Source organism: Varanus komodoensis, unplaced genomic scaffold (assembly GCF_004798865.1).
Source record: "Varanus komodoensis strain SLA01 unplaced genomic scaffold, ASM479886v1 scaffold11, whole genome shotgun sequence".
Classification (NCBI taxonomy): Eukaryota; Metazoa; Chordata; class Lepidosauria; order Squamata; family Varanidae; genus Varanus; species Varanus komodoensis.
In genome coordinates this window covers 17,775,108-17,793,023 of record NW_025335317.1, presented here as the reverse complement: position 1 = coordinate 17,793,023, position 17,916 = coordinate 17,775,108, and the positions used below count along the sequence as shown (strand labels likewise).

General features: G+C 41.4%; 1 protein-coding gene across 1 annotated transcript in view; it reads left to right on the top strand.

Annotated features, from left to right (window-relative positions):
* Nucleotides 1–17,916, top strand: part of CDH23 (cadherin related 23) — a 598,322-nt gene that overhangs the window by 344,718 nt on the left and 235,688 nt on the right. The window contains exons 17-18 of the mRNA XM_044420488.1: nt 7,182–7,331; nt 11,594–11,752. Of these exons, the coding sequence (XP_044276423.1) occupies nt 7,182–7,331; nt 11,594–11,752 (309 nt within the window). The remainder of the gene's footprint in view (nt 1–7,181; nt 7,332–11,593; nt 11,753–17,916) is intronic.

Sequence of the window (17,916 nt, the reverse complement as noted above, 5' to 3'; positions counted from 1 at the left end):
GATGTTTCTATGGTTTTCTGTCCCTAGTTTTTGGACGAAAGTGTTTGGCTGTGAAGAATTCTAGATATTCATGACTTAGGCTAACATGCAAAAGTGGGATATTGGCAGCTCTTGAAAAAAGCTTGCCACATGTAGAGAAAAAGCAAAGTTAAAATTCCGATTAGACTGCAGAGTACTAATTCACAGCCTTTCTACCTAAGATGTTTATTGTGTGCTCATGATTCTCAATCACAGTAGTGTACAGGTGCTTTACATGCCGCCATCATCCTCTGAGGCCTCTCCCAGGGTTTGCAACCATTTCAGTTTGGTTTGGTCTAATGAGGAAATCTGGTATATTCCTGAATGGCAGCATAAGCTCCTGTGCATTTGCGCAACCCCACTCTCTCTCGGTGCCACCTAGTGGTTGCACAATGGAACACATAGAAAAGCCGAGAAAATAAATCTGTGGAAGAAGCCAGTTGTAGGTAAAATTCCTCCTGTAGAAAAGCCCAGTGTATAACCTTTAGTACCACCAGGGCAGTTTTTAACAAGCAACAGATCCTGGCCTGTTCTTCTTGTGCATACGTGCCGCCAACGAAGCCAGCAAGAAGCACTGCAACTCAACTTACATAACAGTTGTCAGGTGACCTAAGTGTTCAAATGATTTGTGAATGGACTGATGGAGCAGAAACCTCACCTGATGTAAAAGTGGCCTCTACCTTAGTTTTACAAATACAAACTTGGCTTTGCATTTTTACTTGCATTCTTCACAAGTAACAAGAGAACATCAGCTATTGAGCAGTATAAAAAATAAGTGGGGTGAAGAGCAGAGTCATTATACAACCAGTCTGACAGAAAGCAGCTGTGCAAATTTTTGTTAGTAAGTCTAAAGTTGGAAAATGTCCTGGGCCATGTGTTCAGAGTAGTCTTATGCTTTTGGCCCCACATGTGTGATGTGTCAATTTACATTGACCTAATGGACTCTCCAAATCAGCATGAACAAATGTCCATTTTCAGTGATGTGAGCTTCCAGGTTGCCTGCCCGCTATCCTTCTGTCCTGATACAGCACCATAATGAGCTCTGATTTTCTGCATAGGAAGAACATTTACTGTAATTGCAGAAATTGCCATTTGGCCTGCCCTCTGAAAGCCAAAGAGCCATGACAGGCTCTGGGAATGTGGATTGTCTCAGCTGTCTCTTGTTTGTGACACATGTTCTCAAATGTAAGTTGTTTCCTAGGAGCTGATCACTCTTTCATTCATCATAGTAGCCCACCTAAAATAATAGATCTCTTATTAAGGCATTTGGCTTTACTCCCAAACCTCATAACTCTTCCCAGCCGGGTTTGGGAATGTGTATCTTCTTTTCAAATCCCATCACCAGCAATCAGTCTCTTCAGTGATAATGGATCTTCAGTCAGATCTTTTTATCATGCAGACAGTTGTGCATCAGATGCAACTGGTTGCACAATGCGCTGCTCAAGTGTAATACACCATTGCTTGTACAACCATGCTTGCCCAAACTTAACTTCACCCAAATCTTTTCTTGCTAGTAGAACATCATTTGTGCTAATAAGAACATAGGGAAAGTGGTGGAACATAGGGAATCAGGCTAATGGTCCATCTAGTTCATCATTCCATTCACACAGTGGCCAGTGGCTTCCGTCTGGATCTCACATGTGGGACAGGAGTGCAACAGCACCCTTCCGCCCAAGTTCCTCAACTGGTTGGTGCTGTACATTTCGCCCCTGATGAGTAGTGGTAGCCATGAACAGCCTTCTCTTCCATGAATTTGTCCAATTCCTTTTTAAATTGTCCAAAAATAGTTGGCATAAATACATCTTGTGGAAGTAAATTCCATAGCTTAGTGTGAAGAAGTACATAGTCCTTTTAGCTGTCCTGAATCCCCAATTAATAAGCTTCACGGGATGATTCAAAGTTCTGATATTATAGAGAGATGGAACATGATGCCAATCTTCTCCACATTCCCTACACCATGTTGTACACTGTCCACCACAACCCCAAGATCTGTTTCTTGGCCAGTCATTGCCAGCTCAGATCCCATCAGCTAATATTTGAAGTTGGATTTTTTTTGCCCCCAGAGTGCATTACTTGACTCTTGCTAATATGTAACTTAATTTGCCATTTTGACACCCATTGCCCCAGCCTGGAGAGATTTGTTTGGAGCTTGTTAAACATCCCTTTTAATCATCCTAAAGTATTTGGTGCCATGACCATATTTGACTACCTTGCTGCTCACTCTGAAATTCCGATCATTTATGAATAAAGCATTGGTCCTAACAAAGATCCCTGTGGGAGTCCTCATTAGGAGAAATGATCATTTATCCTCACTCTCTGATTTCTGTTCCATAACCAGGTACTGACCCATAAGAGTCTCTCCTCCTTTACTCCATGACTGCTGAGGAGTCTTTGGTGAGGGATATCAACAAAAGCCTTTTGGAAGTCCAAGTGAGCAGTGTCTACCATATCACCCCATGCATGTTCTTATTGAGTCTTTTGAAGAACTCTACAGGGTGACTGAGACAGGATTTATCTTTGCAGAAGTCATGCTGCTTCTTTTTCAGTAGATCTCATTCTTCTATATACTTGCCAATTCTATATTTTTATTAATACTTTCAAGCCAATTTATCATAACAGACATAATGTTAACTGGTCTGTAATTTCCCAGATTCCTCTTTCTCCCCACCAATTAAAAATATTGGTGTTACATTAGCCCTTCTCCAGTCCTCTAGCACAGAGACTGGCCTTAGGGGCATGTTATATATTTTTGTAAGAAGATCAGCAATTTCATAGTTGAGTTCTTTAAATTTCTGATATATTTAAATAATTCTTTATAGTTGTTCTTGATGATAGCAATATAGTTCTTGATTATTTTTCTTCTCTTATTTTTGGGTTTCCCCTTGGGCAAACTTATGCTCCCTTTTCCTTCCTTCATTTGGGCAAGACTTTCTGAGTAATGGCTTCTTTTCTCCAATACCTTCCTTGACACTGCTCATTAACCAGGCTAGAAACTTTCTGGACTTCTTCAGGCAGTATATATACCTTCCTAACTTTTGGTATATTTACTGTCTGAGCTTTCATTACTGTGGTTTTGAGTAATCTTCGAGCATTCAAATAAATAAAATAAAAAAATTGAAGGGATTTAATCTCTTGAGTCCTCCCCGTTGAACTCTCTTTTTCAAATGACACAGTTGGATACTCCCTATAATTAACTTTTCTACCCAGGGTTTATATGGTAGATGAATGAACAAACTATGGTTTTGTTTTTGTTTTTTTAATCCCTGGGTTTGTTTCTCTCCTCTTCTGCCTGCTCCCTTTCTATATCCCGTATTTCTCTGTGACACTGTGTAATACAGGCAGGTAAGGCAGTGCATGCTGGCGGTACCACTCTTGCCAGCTGCCTCTGAACAGCCTACATTTCTGGGTTCACACATAATGGCTGCTTATGGTTTAAATTACAGAGAGCCTGCAGCCCAGCAACAAAACACCTGTGGGTTCCTCTCTGGGCTATTTGTGGTTACCAACTGTATCTTTTTAGAATGGCTTTGTAGGCTTGTTGTAGCAGCCAGAGTTGAATAATCCATGGGTTAAATAAAGCAAGGGTTATTGTTATATCACTGGATATGGAAAAACTGCTTCTAAGATTGCTATATTAGCCAAACAACAATTTTGCTAAGTTTCCAAGTATGAGGTTTCTGTCGTAACACTCGCAGATTGAGCTCCTGGAGACTATGGGGCATTTGGGTATCCCTGCTCTGATGTCTTTCTCTAACCAGAGCCAGCATCAGGATACCACAAGGGAGACGGAGAGAGGGACTGTCACCCTCATGCTTACTGTCAACCTTTTAACTCCAGGAACCCACATTCAGGAGTCAGTTTCTTTCCAAGAAATCATCAACTAGCTGGCATTGGGAGTGAACAAGTTAGTATTCTGGACCTTCCAGGAACATGTCAAGGACTAACAATTTTCATCTAGTTGGGCAGAAAGTCTGCAAAGGACTATGTTAATCATCAGAGAGGAATAAGATTTTTTATGCTCAGACAGGAAGCCAGCTAATTTTATTTATTTATTTATTAAAACATTTTTATGCCGCCCCATTCGCCGAAGCCTCGGGGCGGCTTACAACAATTCACAGTCTAGGTAGAGATACATTTAGCCACTTTTTCCCGGCATTCTGCATAACAGAAATGAAATTATCTCAGAAGACTGGCTGATCATAAAAACCCCTCTGAGAATGATTCAGCTTGAACATTAGGAGTGCCTTCAATGTGTGTGTGTGTATATATATTCAAGATCTAAGGTTCTAGGAAGCCTGGATCTTGGTTCACACCCTTAGCCAATATTGTTTGGTTTGCAGAATTTCTGCTTCTACAGTGCCTAGATGAATAAGAGAATGAATTCATCTAGTGTATCAGGCCTAGGGTAATTCCTCAGGAGAGGGCATTGTAGCTCATTCCTTGCGAGGTTTTTCCCCCAGTACTTATATTATTTACACTTTGATGGAATCAGTCTTTCAGGCAGTGACACGTCTACACATTCACTAGGTGCTATTCCGTGATTTGCGTTTGACATCTCCAAAGGTTGTTCCTAACAAATGAAAGAATGTTGACATAAGCAACTCTCTCATATGTGATATACTAAATTCTACTCTACACCAGAACCACTCTGGAAAGGGAAATCTCACATTTATTATAAAAATTCATCCTTATAGCTTTTAGTTAGGGTCAAGCATTCTTCCCACAAACGTTTGACAAAGACAAGAAAAACGTAGCACTCAGAGGCAAAAATATTATTTCAGTGGCTTCTGGTTTATTGTTTCTGGATGTCTGAACTTTTCAGCATTGGGCTTAGTCTGAGTTCAGAGAGCTGTCTCTCTGCTTTTCTTTCTTTTCTGTAGTTAGCACATTATCATACATGCTATTTGAGGGGGGAATTGTTCCTTGTTATTTTGCTGTCTTCAGTAATCTACTTCTCAGAATATTCAATGCAATATTTTGGGGGTTTGCCTTTCTTAAGTTGCCAAGTCCTTGGAACAGGAAGCTGGTCATCTTAATCTGCCCATGAGATAACATCCTTTCCTCTGATTCTGTATGAATGTCATTATTATTTTAGCTCCCTTCTCCTGCATTCTAGGATATTTATTGTTGGATCTGGATAGGAGGAGGAGGGAGGCAGAAATGGAAAGGGGGATTCTCCAGCCATGTCACCTGCTTCTCAGCTGTCACGCTCAGCCAGCTTTTGCTATTAGTGCCCCTTCGTGCATTTAATTGGTCCCTCCTTCCAACAAGACTGACTCCGTTTGGAGGAAAATTGGAAATTCAGCTCCAGCAGGTTTTTTTTTTCAGCTTTATTGTAATGTGCTCTGCTGGGCTAGAGTCTGGGAAGGAGCAAAATGCTGGGCATGGAGATCATGACGTGTCAATATTTTGGAACAAAGCCTTCTTGGGGACTCAGCTGTCCCTTCACCACTGAAGCTTTGTCACTGCTGCTACTTTCTCTTCGAGTTGCAACAACTTGGACTTAATACGCTTTTTGTACCAAGGGGATACTAGCTGCTCTTCTGCACAAAAAGGGGGAGCACATTTCATGATTGTTTAGAATCAGTATTTCCAGAGTACTTAAGATTCTAATGCTGGTGTCTTTCCACCCAAAGTACATAGAGGAGATCACATAACCTCTTTAAAGAAGAAAAGTGGGACTCAAGCCTTCATGGAAGCCCTGATTCTGTACCCGAAGGGTGTGGAATGGGCTGTGATTACTCGACAAAGAAGGGGGGGATTGTACATACTAAGAGACGCTTTTAAAATTATGATTGTGTATTCAGCCACAGAGAATTAGCCATGCATCATTCCCTTCAGGATGGCCCAGCCTCCCCTGCTTTTCCCTGTGAGACAACATTGATCCTTAGCATAGACCTGTGCATAACTTTGTAAATAAATCAATTAAGTAACCACTCCTGTGTGAAATCTGAATTCAGTAAGAAAGTTTTAATATTTACTATAGTTTTCACATATCCTGGGCCTTCAGTTTAAAAGCAGATTGTGTCAATGAGCTCGAGAGTTAGGCTCAGGGTACCTTTGGAATTTCTTCTACGACCTACAACCTAGAATCTGATGGATCCAGCTTTTGCCCACAGTGTGTTGGCACCATTGTCCAATATGCAGTGGATTCCTTTAACCAATTGCAATAATTGTGGATTCCACTGTGTGCTGATTGCTCAAGGCAATGATTGACAGAAGAAAAACTGTAATTTGAATTAAGGATTTAGATAGCAATCATGGAATTAGTGAGCCTTTTAGGTGAATGGATATAGAATTGATATGCCAATGTACATCAAAGAAAGCATGTCTTGGAGTTGTGGATCATGCTTTGATTGTTTGTGCCATATGGACAGAGGTGTCTGCTGACTTGGAGTGCCCACACTGGTTGACTATCTGTATCATTCATAGGCTTGGCATTGGGTCAAAATCCTTTGTGGTACATTATCTGCACATAATGTAGGGGTGAAGAAGAATCTGGTTCATCTGGTTCCCCCTAGTCCTGATGATGCCAAGGGTGTGACTCTGCCTCGTGCTATCAAGAGAGATTGCCACAACCCCTGACATCACCTGGCTGAACAGAGATGGTGATAACAGGCATTCCCCTTGCCTCGTGTACCGTTGCCCTCCCACCTGGGGGAGAGGGAGGCAGGCTAAGTGCTTTCCCAGACTATATTCTCCCCAAGCAGGGAAGGATACAGAGCAGGAGAAGCGCTGAGCCCTCTGCTCCTCTCCCCTCCTACTGTGAGGGCAAAGAGTGCACTAAAGAAAGGGAGTCCCCTTGTTATGCCTGAACTGTGATTGAAGAGGCAAGTTTTCTAACCACCTTTCACCCTCCTAACTGGGAGCGATAATACATGCAGGGGAATTCACACTGTTCTCTCCAATTGGGAATAATAGCAGAGATTGCTCTCCCCACCTCTTCCCAAAGACCCCAGTAGCCTCCTGATAGTGGTGTTTAGGCAGGGGCCTACAGAAGGAGTCCAAGCCTCTCCTGGGTGAATGGGGAATATCTGTGGGCTGGATTGTGCCCTTGGGAAGATGTTTCCCATCCCTTCCCTGTGTTAACGTGTTCATCATGAGTGGTTCAATTTTGTGAAAATCACTCAGTTTTAATGTTTCTGTCTTTATTGTTCTTTCAGGGACTCAACAGTGTTTTTGAAATTTACCTGGTGGGAAACAACTCCAACCACTTTATCATCTCCCCAACATCAATTCAAGGAAAGGCAGACATCCGGATTAGAGTCGCTGTGCCACTGGATTTTGAGACAATTCCTCGCTATGAATTTTCTGTAAGAATTATTGAAAATATGTATGGAAAACTCAGGTGGATGGGTTAGAGGGAGGAGTGAAGTTGGTTTGATAGCTGTCCTCTCTATTATAAATAAAAGACCAATATGATTGTCTGATTTTACAAATGCAGGAGCTGAGGTTTAGAGAAACCACACTTTGGGCCATTTTGCAACAGCAGATAAAAACTTCTGTTTAAAGTTAAAGATATCTATGAAATTACTCATTCTTAAAACTGTTGTTCACATGTTTCTATCTTACTGGACCAATTTCGTAATACTTTTTCATAGCAAACAAGTTTTCTACCCATTTCTTAGTTCTTTTTCTTTGCCCCTCTATCTCTTACTCAAAACATCTGTTTAAAATGTGGTTGTTCTGCTTCATTCCTTTCCAGGTGTGCTACTTTATATGAAGTAGTTAAAATGCTGTTTGTGTAACTTAATAAATTTTATGGACCCTATGCCATAGGACAAGCAGTGGTGGGATAAGGTCACGTGATACCTATGCCAATATAGGCAGATGCTTAATGGATCGCAGCTGTATGCGCATACATTGGACCTTTTGCTGAATATATCCTGGGATTGTTGCCATCAAATGTAGTTATAACAGTTTTCACACATTTTTGTTCATTATGGAGATGAGTTGTACAAATACTGCCATTTTAAAAAAGTGTCCATGTTCAGTTGAAGAAATGCTTATGAAAATAGTCTTTATAGAGTCTGACTTTAATATCTCTGGCTGTTGTAGACTGACAGACATTACCAATAATATGACTAAAATCAGTAAGTCATGGTTTGGTTTTCTAATGTTAATAGATGGGGCGTGTGCTTACTGATATTCTTTTAAAGGTTGTTTGTCTGGAAACACCTAAAAGCACAGGCAAACTGTGCAGAAACTGAAGTCTGTACTGTCTTTGATAGCTAGAACTTGTGAATGACCAACAGGAATGATGCATTAACTTGCAAGTGAGAGTCAACATGCATTGATCTGAGCCTAAGTGCCTTTCTAGTGCTTCTGCCTCTTCTTGTCCTTCCAAGTATCAGAAGACATAGGGATTGTAGAGCTACAGCAGCCCTCCTGAATCATTCTTGTAAAACTCAGCTATGGAAAAGGCCTCCAAAAAGTTTCCTTTTCTAGGACTTAGCAGCTTCCATTATACATCTGTGAGATTCTCGTGTGGGTGACTTTTCCACATCTAATCATGTGTTGCTATGGATTTCTTAGCATGCACATTTCATTGGAGAATTTGTTCTTGCTAGGTGTTGCCAAGTTGTCTCAAGTTATGGTGACCCTAATACACACACACACACACACACACACACACACACACACACACACACTTTTATATATATATATATATATATATATATATATATATATATATATATATATAAAACTTTTGTATGGCGTCCCTTATGCATGGCATCTCAGGATGGCATACATTCCTTAAAATCAAAATACAATAAAACCATCACATCAATAAATAAATAACTCAATAAATAAATAACTTAATAACAATAGAAAATTTAAATGAAAATCAAAATCAGAGCGACTGTTAAAATGTTAAAATACTAATTTTTAAAATGACAGTTAAATAAAAAGATTTTGACCTGGCGTGGAAAAGAATATAGCCTCAGCGCCAGGCGCACCTCTGCAGGAAGCACATTCCAGTCTGGGCGCCACCACAGAGAAGGCCCTGTGAATGCATGCCTGCCCTTGCAAGGACCTGCCCTGTCCTTGTACGTTCAAGGCAGTGGCTTCCTTTTTGGAATCAAGTCATCCATATTTGGGCTTCTTATTCTTCGTCTTCTACCCTTGTCTTCTCCAGTGATTCTTACCTTCTCTTGATGTGCTTGAACTCCGATGGCCTCAGTTCAGCATTTTAGCTTTCAGGGCAATTTCTGACTTGATTTGATCTAGGAGCTTCTTGAGTTTGAGTCTAACGCCTTTTGAATTATTGTCTTCATAACAGGAGTGGCTTGCAGGGGCACTCCCTTCTTATGAAGATGCTAAACTTGAGAGGATGATATCCTGGGACAGGGAACACGGGAATAACTCAGCCAGCAGGACCAGTAGTATAGCAGAAAGGGTTGCCCTGTGACTTCTTATAATTGAATGATGCTATAAAACTGGCAAGTTTAAATGAGGATTATCTCGCTTGCCTGTGCTTGCTAAAACTTGCACAAAGTTTTGGAGATCTTGCCAAGGCTGGTCCCAGACATTTTGCTGCTCCCAGCTCAGAAGGATGCAGCTTCTTCATCTACTTACTTCAATATGCATAGTAGCCAAACTAGGCAGATTATTTTGGTCCCACAAGAAGCTTTCTTGATTCCTGACAGTAAATAACAACAAATCGCATAACTAGCCATTTTCTGCCCTTTCATGACACACAAAATTTGCTTCTGTGGTGGCCACTTTGGTCTCCCTAATGGAAGGGCTAGCCCTGGATCATAAAGTTTCATAAGGGCTGAAGATAAAAATCCAACTACGGAATGGTATGGAAATTTTAGAAGGAGAATTGTGTGTTCACAATTCCGTGAGACATTAGCCTGTCACAGCATGACAGAAAAAACTGGTGTGAATACCAGGTTTGTTTTCCTTGTTATTTATTTTTTAAAATGGCATGTTATCGGATAACAGGAAAGTGGGTTAGCACAGATGGTTGCTTGGTAAAATTTAACTGTAAGATCCTGTTAAGAGTCCGAGATAAAAACATGGACAGAGATGGACAGACTCTCCCAGCCTTTGCTACTTCAGCTGGTGCTGTCTGTTTTCACAGTACTAAAATTTAGCTTAAAAAGGAAGAAAATGAAAAGAGATCTGCTGTGAGCCTTATCTTCCAAAATTTAGGGCCCCAGCTGCAGCAGCTTAAATAGAACACCCCTCCCTTTTTATGTTTTGAAGCTATAAAAGTTTTATGTCCTATAAAACTTTAGTTTAAATGCACCTATCAGGCAGTGGGGCTCTTTCCAGCTGCCTGCTTGAGCATGGTCCCAGTGTCTGGGTGAGTTGTAAATTTGTGGAAAGTCAAAACAGCTCTGTAAACATCATGCTGGCAGCCGCACTTGCTGTTTGTCTTGACAGTGGGGCCTTTATGTGCCAGCAAGGAAGGATAAATAAAACCCTTTCTTCATAGACTACTACAAGAAATTTAAATCTTTGGGTTAAATCCTGACTCGGTGTATAGAAGGTTACAGGATAATGTAAGGGCAAGCCTCTGGGCACACTATGTAGGGGATGGATGCTTGTTTCACTACCAAAATTCTGGCAAACCATTATGCATTAATGCACAAGAAGGTAGATGGTTCAGAATTATGAATCTGAAAATATATACCACAAGCCTGACAGCTGTTAATAAACATATCATGAATGCATATCAGTTCATTTGAGTTAAGATGCATAGAATTCCGCGTACCCAGTGAACCTCAACAAGAATGAGGTTCATGCTCTCAGAAGCATCATTTCCAGTTATGCAGAGGCCTGAGAGGTCTCTCTTGCCTCCTCTGGTGAGTCCTCCCTGCTGCTGGAGTTCCTTACCCTTTGAAAGGTGTATTTGCTTGGAGCAGGTGGGGAACATTGGCAGGAAGAACTCTCTGGCAGCAGTGCAAATGACCGCATTACGAACTAGGCCAAAATTCAAAGGAAATTTGGCTGTGCTTGTAATGGAGTTTCCAAACTGGATGAGTTCATATTCTGAATGTTTCCCAGTTCCAAATTTGTCCTCATCACTAATTCAATTCTACCAAGAAAATTAGAAATGTCCTTTAAAACAAATTGAAAGGTGGGATGCATGCAGCATTGGTCATGAGCCCAGTGGTCTATACAAGGACTAGAAAGTAGGAAGTGTGTCAGAATTGCGGTGCAGATAGTCAGAATGACTTTCTTTTGGTTTCTACTGGTGAGTATTTAAAATCATGTTGTATTAGGTTTAGAAGATGCATTGCTTTGTAAGGTTGAAATACAATGTCCTTATTGCCCAGAATAGTGGAGGAGTATATCAGATTGGATGTTAAAATCCAGTGGCAGTTACCTGGAAATAGGAAAGTGACATGGAGAAACCATCAGCTTTTGACTGCGGAAACCCTCATCCATTATGTATGCTCAGTGGTGCGTTGTTTCAAGGGCTGGTGCTTGGCCTGATGACCAAATGCTTGCTACGAGCCCATGAAAAAAGAAAATGAGGCATTAAGAGCTTTCCTTGAACAAACACACAAACACACAAATTAAGCTTCATACTCATCATTTGCTTCTTGTTTCCACTCAGCTGTTTGCAAATGAGAGCATGCCAGACCATGTTGGCTTCGCTTGGGTAAAAATTAACCTCATTAATGAGAATGACAACCGCCCAGTTTTCAGCCAAGTCTTGTACAACATCAGCCTCTTTGAGAATGCCACCGTGGGAACTGCAGTTCTGAGAGTTCTGGTAAGCGGTAACCAAATATCTGTTGCTTTAAGAAGTGCTGTGCAGTGTTCCTTCTTGTCCTTTGCAATGCTGACATTCACTCTCCTCGAAATAATGCTCAACAATGAAGTAGGCCAGAACCATTTCAGAGAATTACGCCATGTTTAATCCAAATTAATACATGACTAACACACCACCTCTGGCATGCATGCATGGGCATCCTGAAAAAGAAAGCATACATCTGACTGAATCTACCAAATCTGAATTTACATGCATTTGGGTGCAGTTGTTAAGGGACAGCTGTCAGCTAACTTCTGCCCCAGGTCAGGGGAAAATGAAGCATAGGTTACCTCTCATTCCTTCTGTCTGAGATTACCAGTTTTCAGTCCAGCAAAAACTCATTTGTCAAAATCACAATGAAGTTGACAGTGTGACCCAACAATATTTGGACATTGACTATATGTATTGGAAATAAGCTAAAGCTCGCGGTCACCTGTTAGGTGTGAACCAGTATGTGAGATACTTTGAAAGCAGTAGAATACATATCTTTCAAAAGAAAAAAAAAATAAGTGCACTACTAAGATACCTTTTCCCTATGCTTGGTTATAATATGCCCAGAGGGTGTTTTTATTTTTAGGAAAACTAGTATTACAAGCCTGTGTATGTATATGTGTATCCATGTATATGTGTGTTTATGCATAATTATGGTTTACATTCTTCTTGCATGTTTTTGACTTGATGGGGCGATTTGCACTTTATGCCGCTGATGCATTTGCCGATTCTTCTCAGCCTGTCTTCTGGTAAATCCATAGTATTTGAGCAGGGAAAATACCTGTAAATATATAGGAATGTGTGGTGGTTTTGTGCCTTTGAGCTCTAATTGGCTGTGACCATCCAGCACTTGTCTGTAGCTTGTTTATGGATGTTACCACTGTTTGTTGGGAGAAACACAACTGAGAAATGGCAAACATGTTTGCTTTGTAACATATATCGGCCCTCAGTTAGTGTCTCCCCGATGTTCAAGCCCATCAGCCCACATGGTACCGGACTGGTATAGTCCCCTGCCTCCCATCGACCTACTTATGTGAACTGTGTCAGACCAGCAATACTCAGACAAAATGTTTTAAAGTATTTGTATGTAAGTGTGTTTATTCTGCAAACAGATGGTGTGAAATCGTACAGAGCCCCTGAGCTGTTCCCATCTGACGGTTATTAATATTTCAAACAGATGTTTAGCTAGTCAGGCTGTCAGACACTAAACAATGAGATTGTTACAGCGTCTCCCCCCACCCCTGCCCTGCTACACTTCCAGCTATGCCAGCATTTTGGAGCAAAAGCAAAATGCCAGGAGTTGAATCTTCTATGATAAATCAGAATGCTTGCAATTAGCATTGAAATCCAGATTGCCCTCCCAGCTGAACCCAAACTCCCTTAACAGGCTTCAGAAAGTGCTTGTTCATTTTCTTCGGCTGTTTGAGATGAAACACTCTGCACATGTCAAAAGTGCTGCTGATTTAAGTGATTGTTCCCATAAGTATCACATACTCTGGCAAGACTAAGTAGTGATGGGAGGAGCTCGGTAATCCGTAGATTGTGATGCACAAAGATAAAATGTTTTGCTTTTCATAGGCATCTTGGTGAATTTTTAAATAAATCATTAGTGAAACATTTTTAAATTCAGCACCAGAGTTGAATTTACATTTTTAGAATGTGCATCCAACTGCCTTTTCCCTTTGATGATGATGATGATGTGGCAGTAAACTATCCCTAAATTACTTGGGCATTGCGTATCCTCACTCTCAGCTCTTAAGATATTCTTCAGAGTTACTAATGCTGCCATGCTTCAGTGGAAAAGATGCAGTGAGACATTGCTTTGGTCAGATGTATCAACCCTCCCTCTGCTCTTATGTTTTAGCTATACGATAGGTATAAATTGCTGGAGTGCATCTGTGGCTAACTGAGAGATTATCTGATAGCTGATGTTTTACAGAGTTTTAGTTTTTTAAATATTTCTTGTCATGCCTTACCTCAGTTGTTACTTTGTGTTAGCTGCTTCAAGGAATCCTTAGATTTACAAATCCTTCTCTGAGTGCCCCTGCCAAATGAGCTGAGGCAGGTCGCTACAGGAGAAGGTCTTTTCAGTGGTGGCACACTGACTGCAGAATGTCCTGAGGGAGACTTGACTGGTGCCTATATTATAGTATTTTTGGTATCAGGTGAAGACCTTTTTATTGTCCTAGCATTTGAAGAAATGTTTTGTACTTTGAAAGCAAACCCTCCAGAAATGTATGGGAGTGACAGCAAAATTTGCAGGGAAGAATTAGATCAATGTCCTGCAATAACGGGTTGGACTTAATTCCTTCTCTACTATTCTATGGCCACTTCCAACTGTACCATTCTAGATTTTCTCATATTTTTAAAAATTCCCTGGGAAAATGGCAAAATTGGTTTCTGATGGTTTTTTCCCCTGATTTTCTTTGTTTTTGTGGGAAGACTTTTCACAGGAGTGAAAAAGCACCCTTTGAGAGTCCACTGGGGGTGTACAATCAAAATAGCATGTACAGTGTATTCAGACACACAGGAAATACATGCAGCGAGTAGCCAGTCCCAGAAGGGACTACAAAGATGGAGTCTATACAAGATGCTTGTACATACACAGTTTGGACAAAGAGTGGGGAATCACAGCACAGTGTTTTAGAAGCACATTAGAATAAAACAGTAGGGATTCAGCACAATACAAAAGAGAAGAACCTGCAGGAAAGAGAAGAACCTGCAGGACATTAGCATGTTTCAGGTGTGCCCCAAAGGACAGAGACAGTAGCATTTCTAAGATGTCCACAGGGAGCAAGACTTAAAACATGAATTCCTGTTCAGATTAGAATTTCACCTTAAGTCTAAAGTTATTCTTACAGTTATTAGCAGCCATATTATGGCAAAGCTTTAGCTCCTTTTGTCCTGAGATTTGTTTTCACCACCTCAGTGAGTTCTGCTCCTTGCTTTGTTTCTGAGAATGGGCCTGAAGATCATGGTATGTATGTCTCAGGCATTCCAGTTAATAACAGACTTAGTTGCTGGCACTGCAGTGTTGACAGCTTTTTCCAAACAGAATGTTGGGCAAATTCCAAAATGGAAGGTCTGGAAAAGGAAAAATACAGATCCTATGTTCAGGTTATTGAGTCATACACTACCCGTTGTGCCTAGGCCGTGTTTGTTTCTGGTGGTGCTCAGATCTTGAGATTTTGATCTCCTTTCTCGCACATTTCAACTGAAGTCACTACTGTTTAGTTTAGGAATGCTCAAAGATTTTGTTCCATCCATGTTTCTAAGTGAACTGACGTGATTCACACATTTCCTGAACTAATACTCAGACATTCATTCTCACTTCCCCCAATTGTGCAATGCAGTTCTCAGCTCAAAACACATGTCAAAGTGGACATAAAATATTATTTTAGCCTCAAATGCATACAGAAATGCCTATTTTAGGTTGAAATGTGTGCAAACATGCACATCTTCTGAAAAATAACATATTTGCATTTAAATGTGAGTTTTCATGGTTTTTTAAATATTTCGTATTGATGTGGAAATAGGCTGGAATGAGCATGAATTAACATATGTTTCATGCATTTTAGTTCAAGTACTTGACTATTGGGCATTGAGATGAGAATGTAAATTGTCCAGAGGTCTTGGACCTTGGAGATCTGGTTTAGGCTCCACCTCTGCCATAGCTAATTGGGCAAGATGGAATAAGAATTTTAGCCTCTAAGAATGGAAGCATTGTAAGCAGAAATTGAAAGGATGTGCTTTGCAGGTTTGGCAAAGGAGAACATGCCTCTTCTTATTACAGATATGATTTTTTTTGTTTTATGTGTGTTTTCTCTGAAGACACTAAGGCTTTAGAGCAGGGGTGTCCAACCCGCAGCCCACAGGCTCCGCGTGGCCCAGGAGGGCTACGGATGTGACCCAACATAAAATTGCAAAAGGATCTTCAAACACTGAGATCCTTTTGCAATTTTGGGGTGACTTGACTGCGCGGTTCTTGAGCATGAACTCCACAAATGGCGACGTCACACCACGGCATCCTGTAAAATAAATGCACATTTGCTCTTGCTAATTGTCTGCACGGTGGTGGCAGATATCATGGAAATTCTGCACAGACTTTTCTTGGCTTGTCTGTGTTCCTTAGCACTTGTGCATTTAACGTGCAGCCCAAGACCATTTTTCTTCTTCCAGTGCAGCCCAGAGGAGCCAAAACGTTGGACATCCCTGCTTTAGAACAACAGTTCAGGCTTACAACAATCTTGTGGGGTAGGTTTATCAGGGGCATGATGAGTTTGCTGAAGGCCACCCAGTAACCTACACAGTCAAACAAGGGTTTGAACATGAGTTTCAGATGTCTCAAGTTCAACAACTACGCACTATTTCATTCTCCCCACCCCTCCTATTTAGGCCTCAATGTATGAAAAGTACAAGAAAAGCAAAAGAGACTTCACTGTTGATGACAAATGGCCATTCATTTCTGTAGCATTTCACCCCCTAATGTCTCTGACGGCAGAGAAACGGCTTCCTTTTTCACTTATAAATCAGCTATAAAGCAACGGAGATTGCAAGCAGCAGGGATCTGATGCCTCCTTTTCCTTTCCACTCTGAGCCTGTCGTGCCTCCTCTTCTCTTTAGAGGTCCAAACACACAGCTCCACAGGATGTTCTGGGAGGAGATGCAATTGGCTCAGGGAAAGTGTTATGTCCCTCCATCACCTTTTAAAACATTTTTATCACTGGCTTTGCATTTTCTCTTTCACACAGCTCCTCCCCACCTCTTTTTTGTGCATTCCTCTTTAATTCCGTCATGTTCATCTTTATCATACGAGATTCAGAATGTGATTTGTTTGCAGGTGAACAGCTGGGGCAGGGCAGGCTTTATGGCAACAGCTATTGGAGCTTGCATGGGAATGCAGAGAAAGCTGCTAGACCGACCGCATGCTAAGAATACGTCTTTCCTGAAAGTCTGATGCTTTGCAAAGCTGGCACCTGAAGCTTTATTGTAAAAGATTTAATTCTTGTAACAGGACTGGGCATGCACAGCTATACTTCCAAGCAGCTCTTTGCCTCTTAGCTGGCACAAGTAAGAGCAAGGCTCAGGGAATCAAAACCAACGGAGCAAAGCTCAGGGAACCAAGGTTCCATTTAGATGCTAGGAAGCACTTCCTGACAGTCAGGACCTCGAGGGTGTGGAATGGGCTTCCACAGGAGGCAGTCGAGGCCCCGTCGGTGAGGGTGTTCAAAGATAGGCTGGACATGCATATGGTGGGCATGTCATGAGCGGAGCCGGCTGGAGCCAGGGGTCAGACTAGATGGCCCAGGGGACCCCTTCTGACTCGCTCTGTTTCTATGTTCCTGTGTTAAGTAAAATTTCTGGCTTGACAGTGTGCAGGTTAAGGTACTGCACTGCAAACCTTCCCATCTCCTGGTATGTGGAATGTTGATCATCAGGGAGTGGGGGTGGGGGGTTAAGCCCAGGATTCTGTTTGTTTTAACTCTAACATCTGCTCCAACAGGAGCAGAGAAGTGGCTTTTTGAATGACAGGATGGCCAGCCATTCAGCCAGGCTATCTGTAACCCAGCTTTGAGAGTGAATTTCCTACCTGAGACAAGGGCTAGCCAACCCATACTGTGCAACAGTGGCTTGCTTCTAAACAAGAGCAGGGTCCTCTCTTCTGGAGCCAGTCCTCTTAAGACCATATGTGTAATCCTATATGTTGTGTGCTTCACAACGACAGTTTCAACTACGTTTTCAGCAAATCACAAGGAACAATTTCACTGACTCAGATGTTGCTCAGAGCAGTTTCTGAGCAGTATTTTGAATAAAAGTTCAGCTTGCAAAGCCATAGTGATCATGAACTGAGTTTCATCCATAGACGGGAAAATGTCAGGGATAGAACAGTTCCACCAGCTGATAAGAAGGTGGGCAAACATTTGAAAGTTTCCAATGTGTGCCTGTCATGTGATCTAGGAAAATCTCAGTGCCGTATCCCTTTGTCTTCTCTTCTTTTGTGTTGTCCATTTATCTTACGAGCTCTACAGGACAGTGCATGCTTTTTGTATTCCAAAATTTCAGTTGCATTGCTCTTTAGCGAATGTGTTTGGTTTTTACAGTCATTTGAAATAACTGAATATCCTAAGCACGGG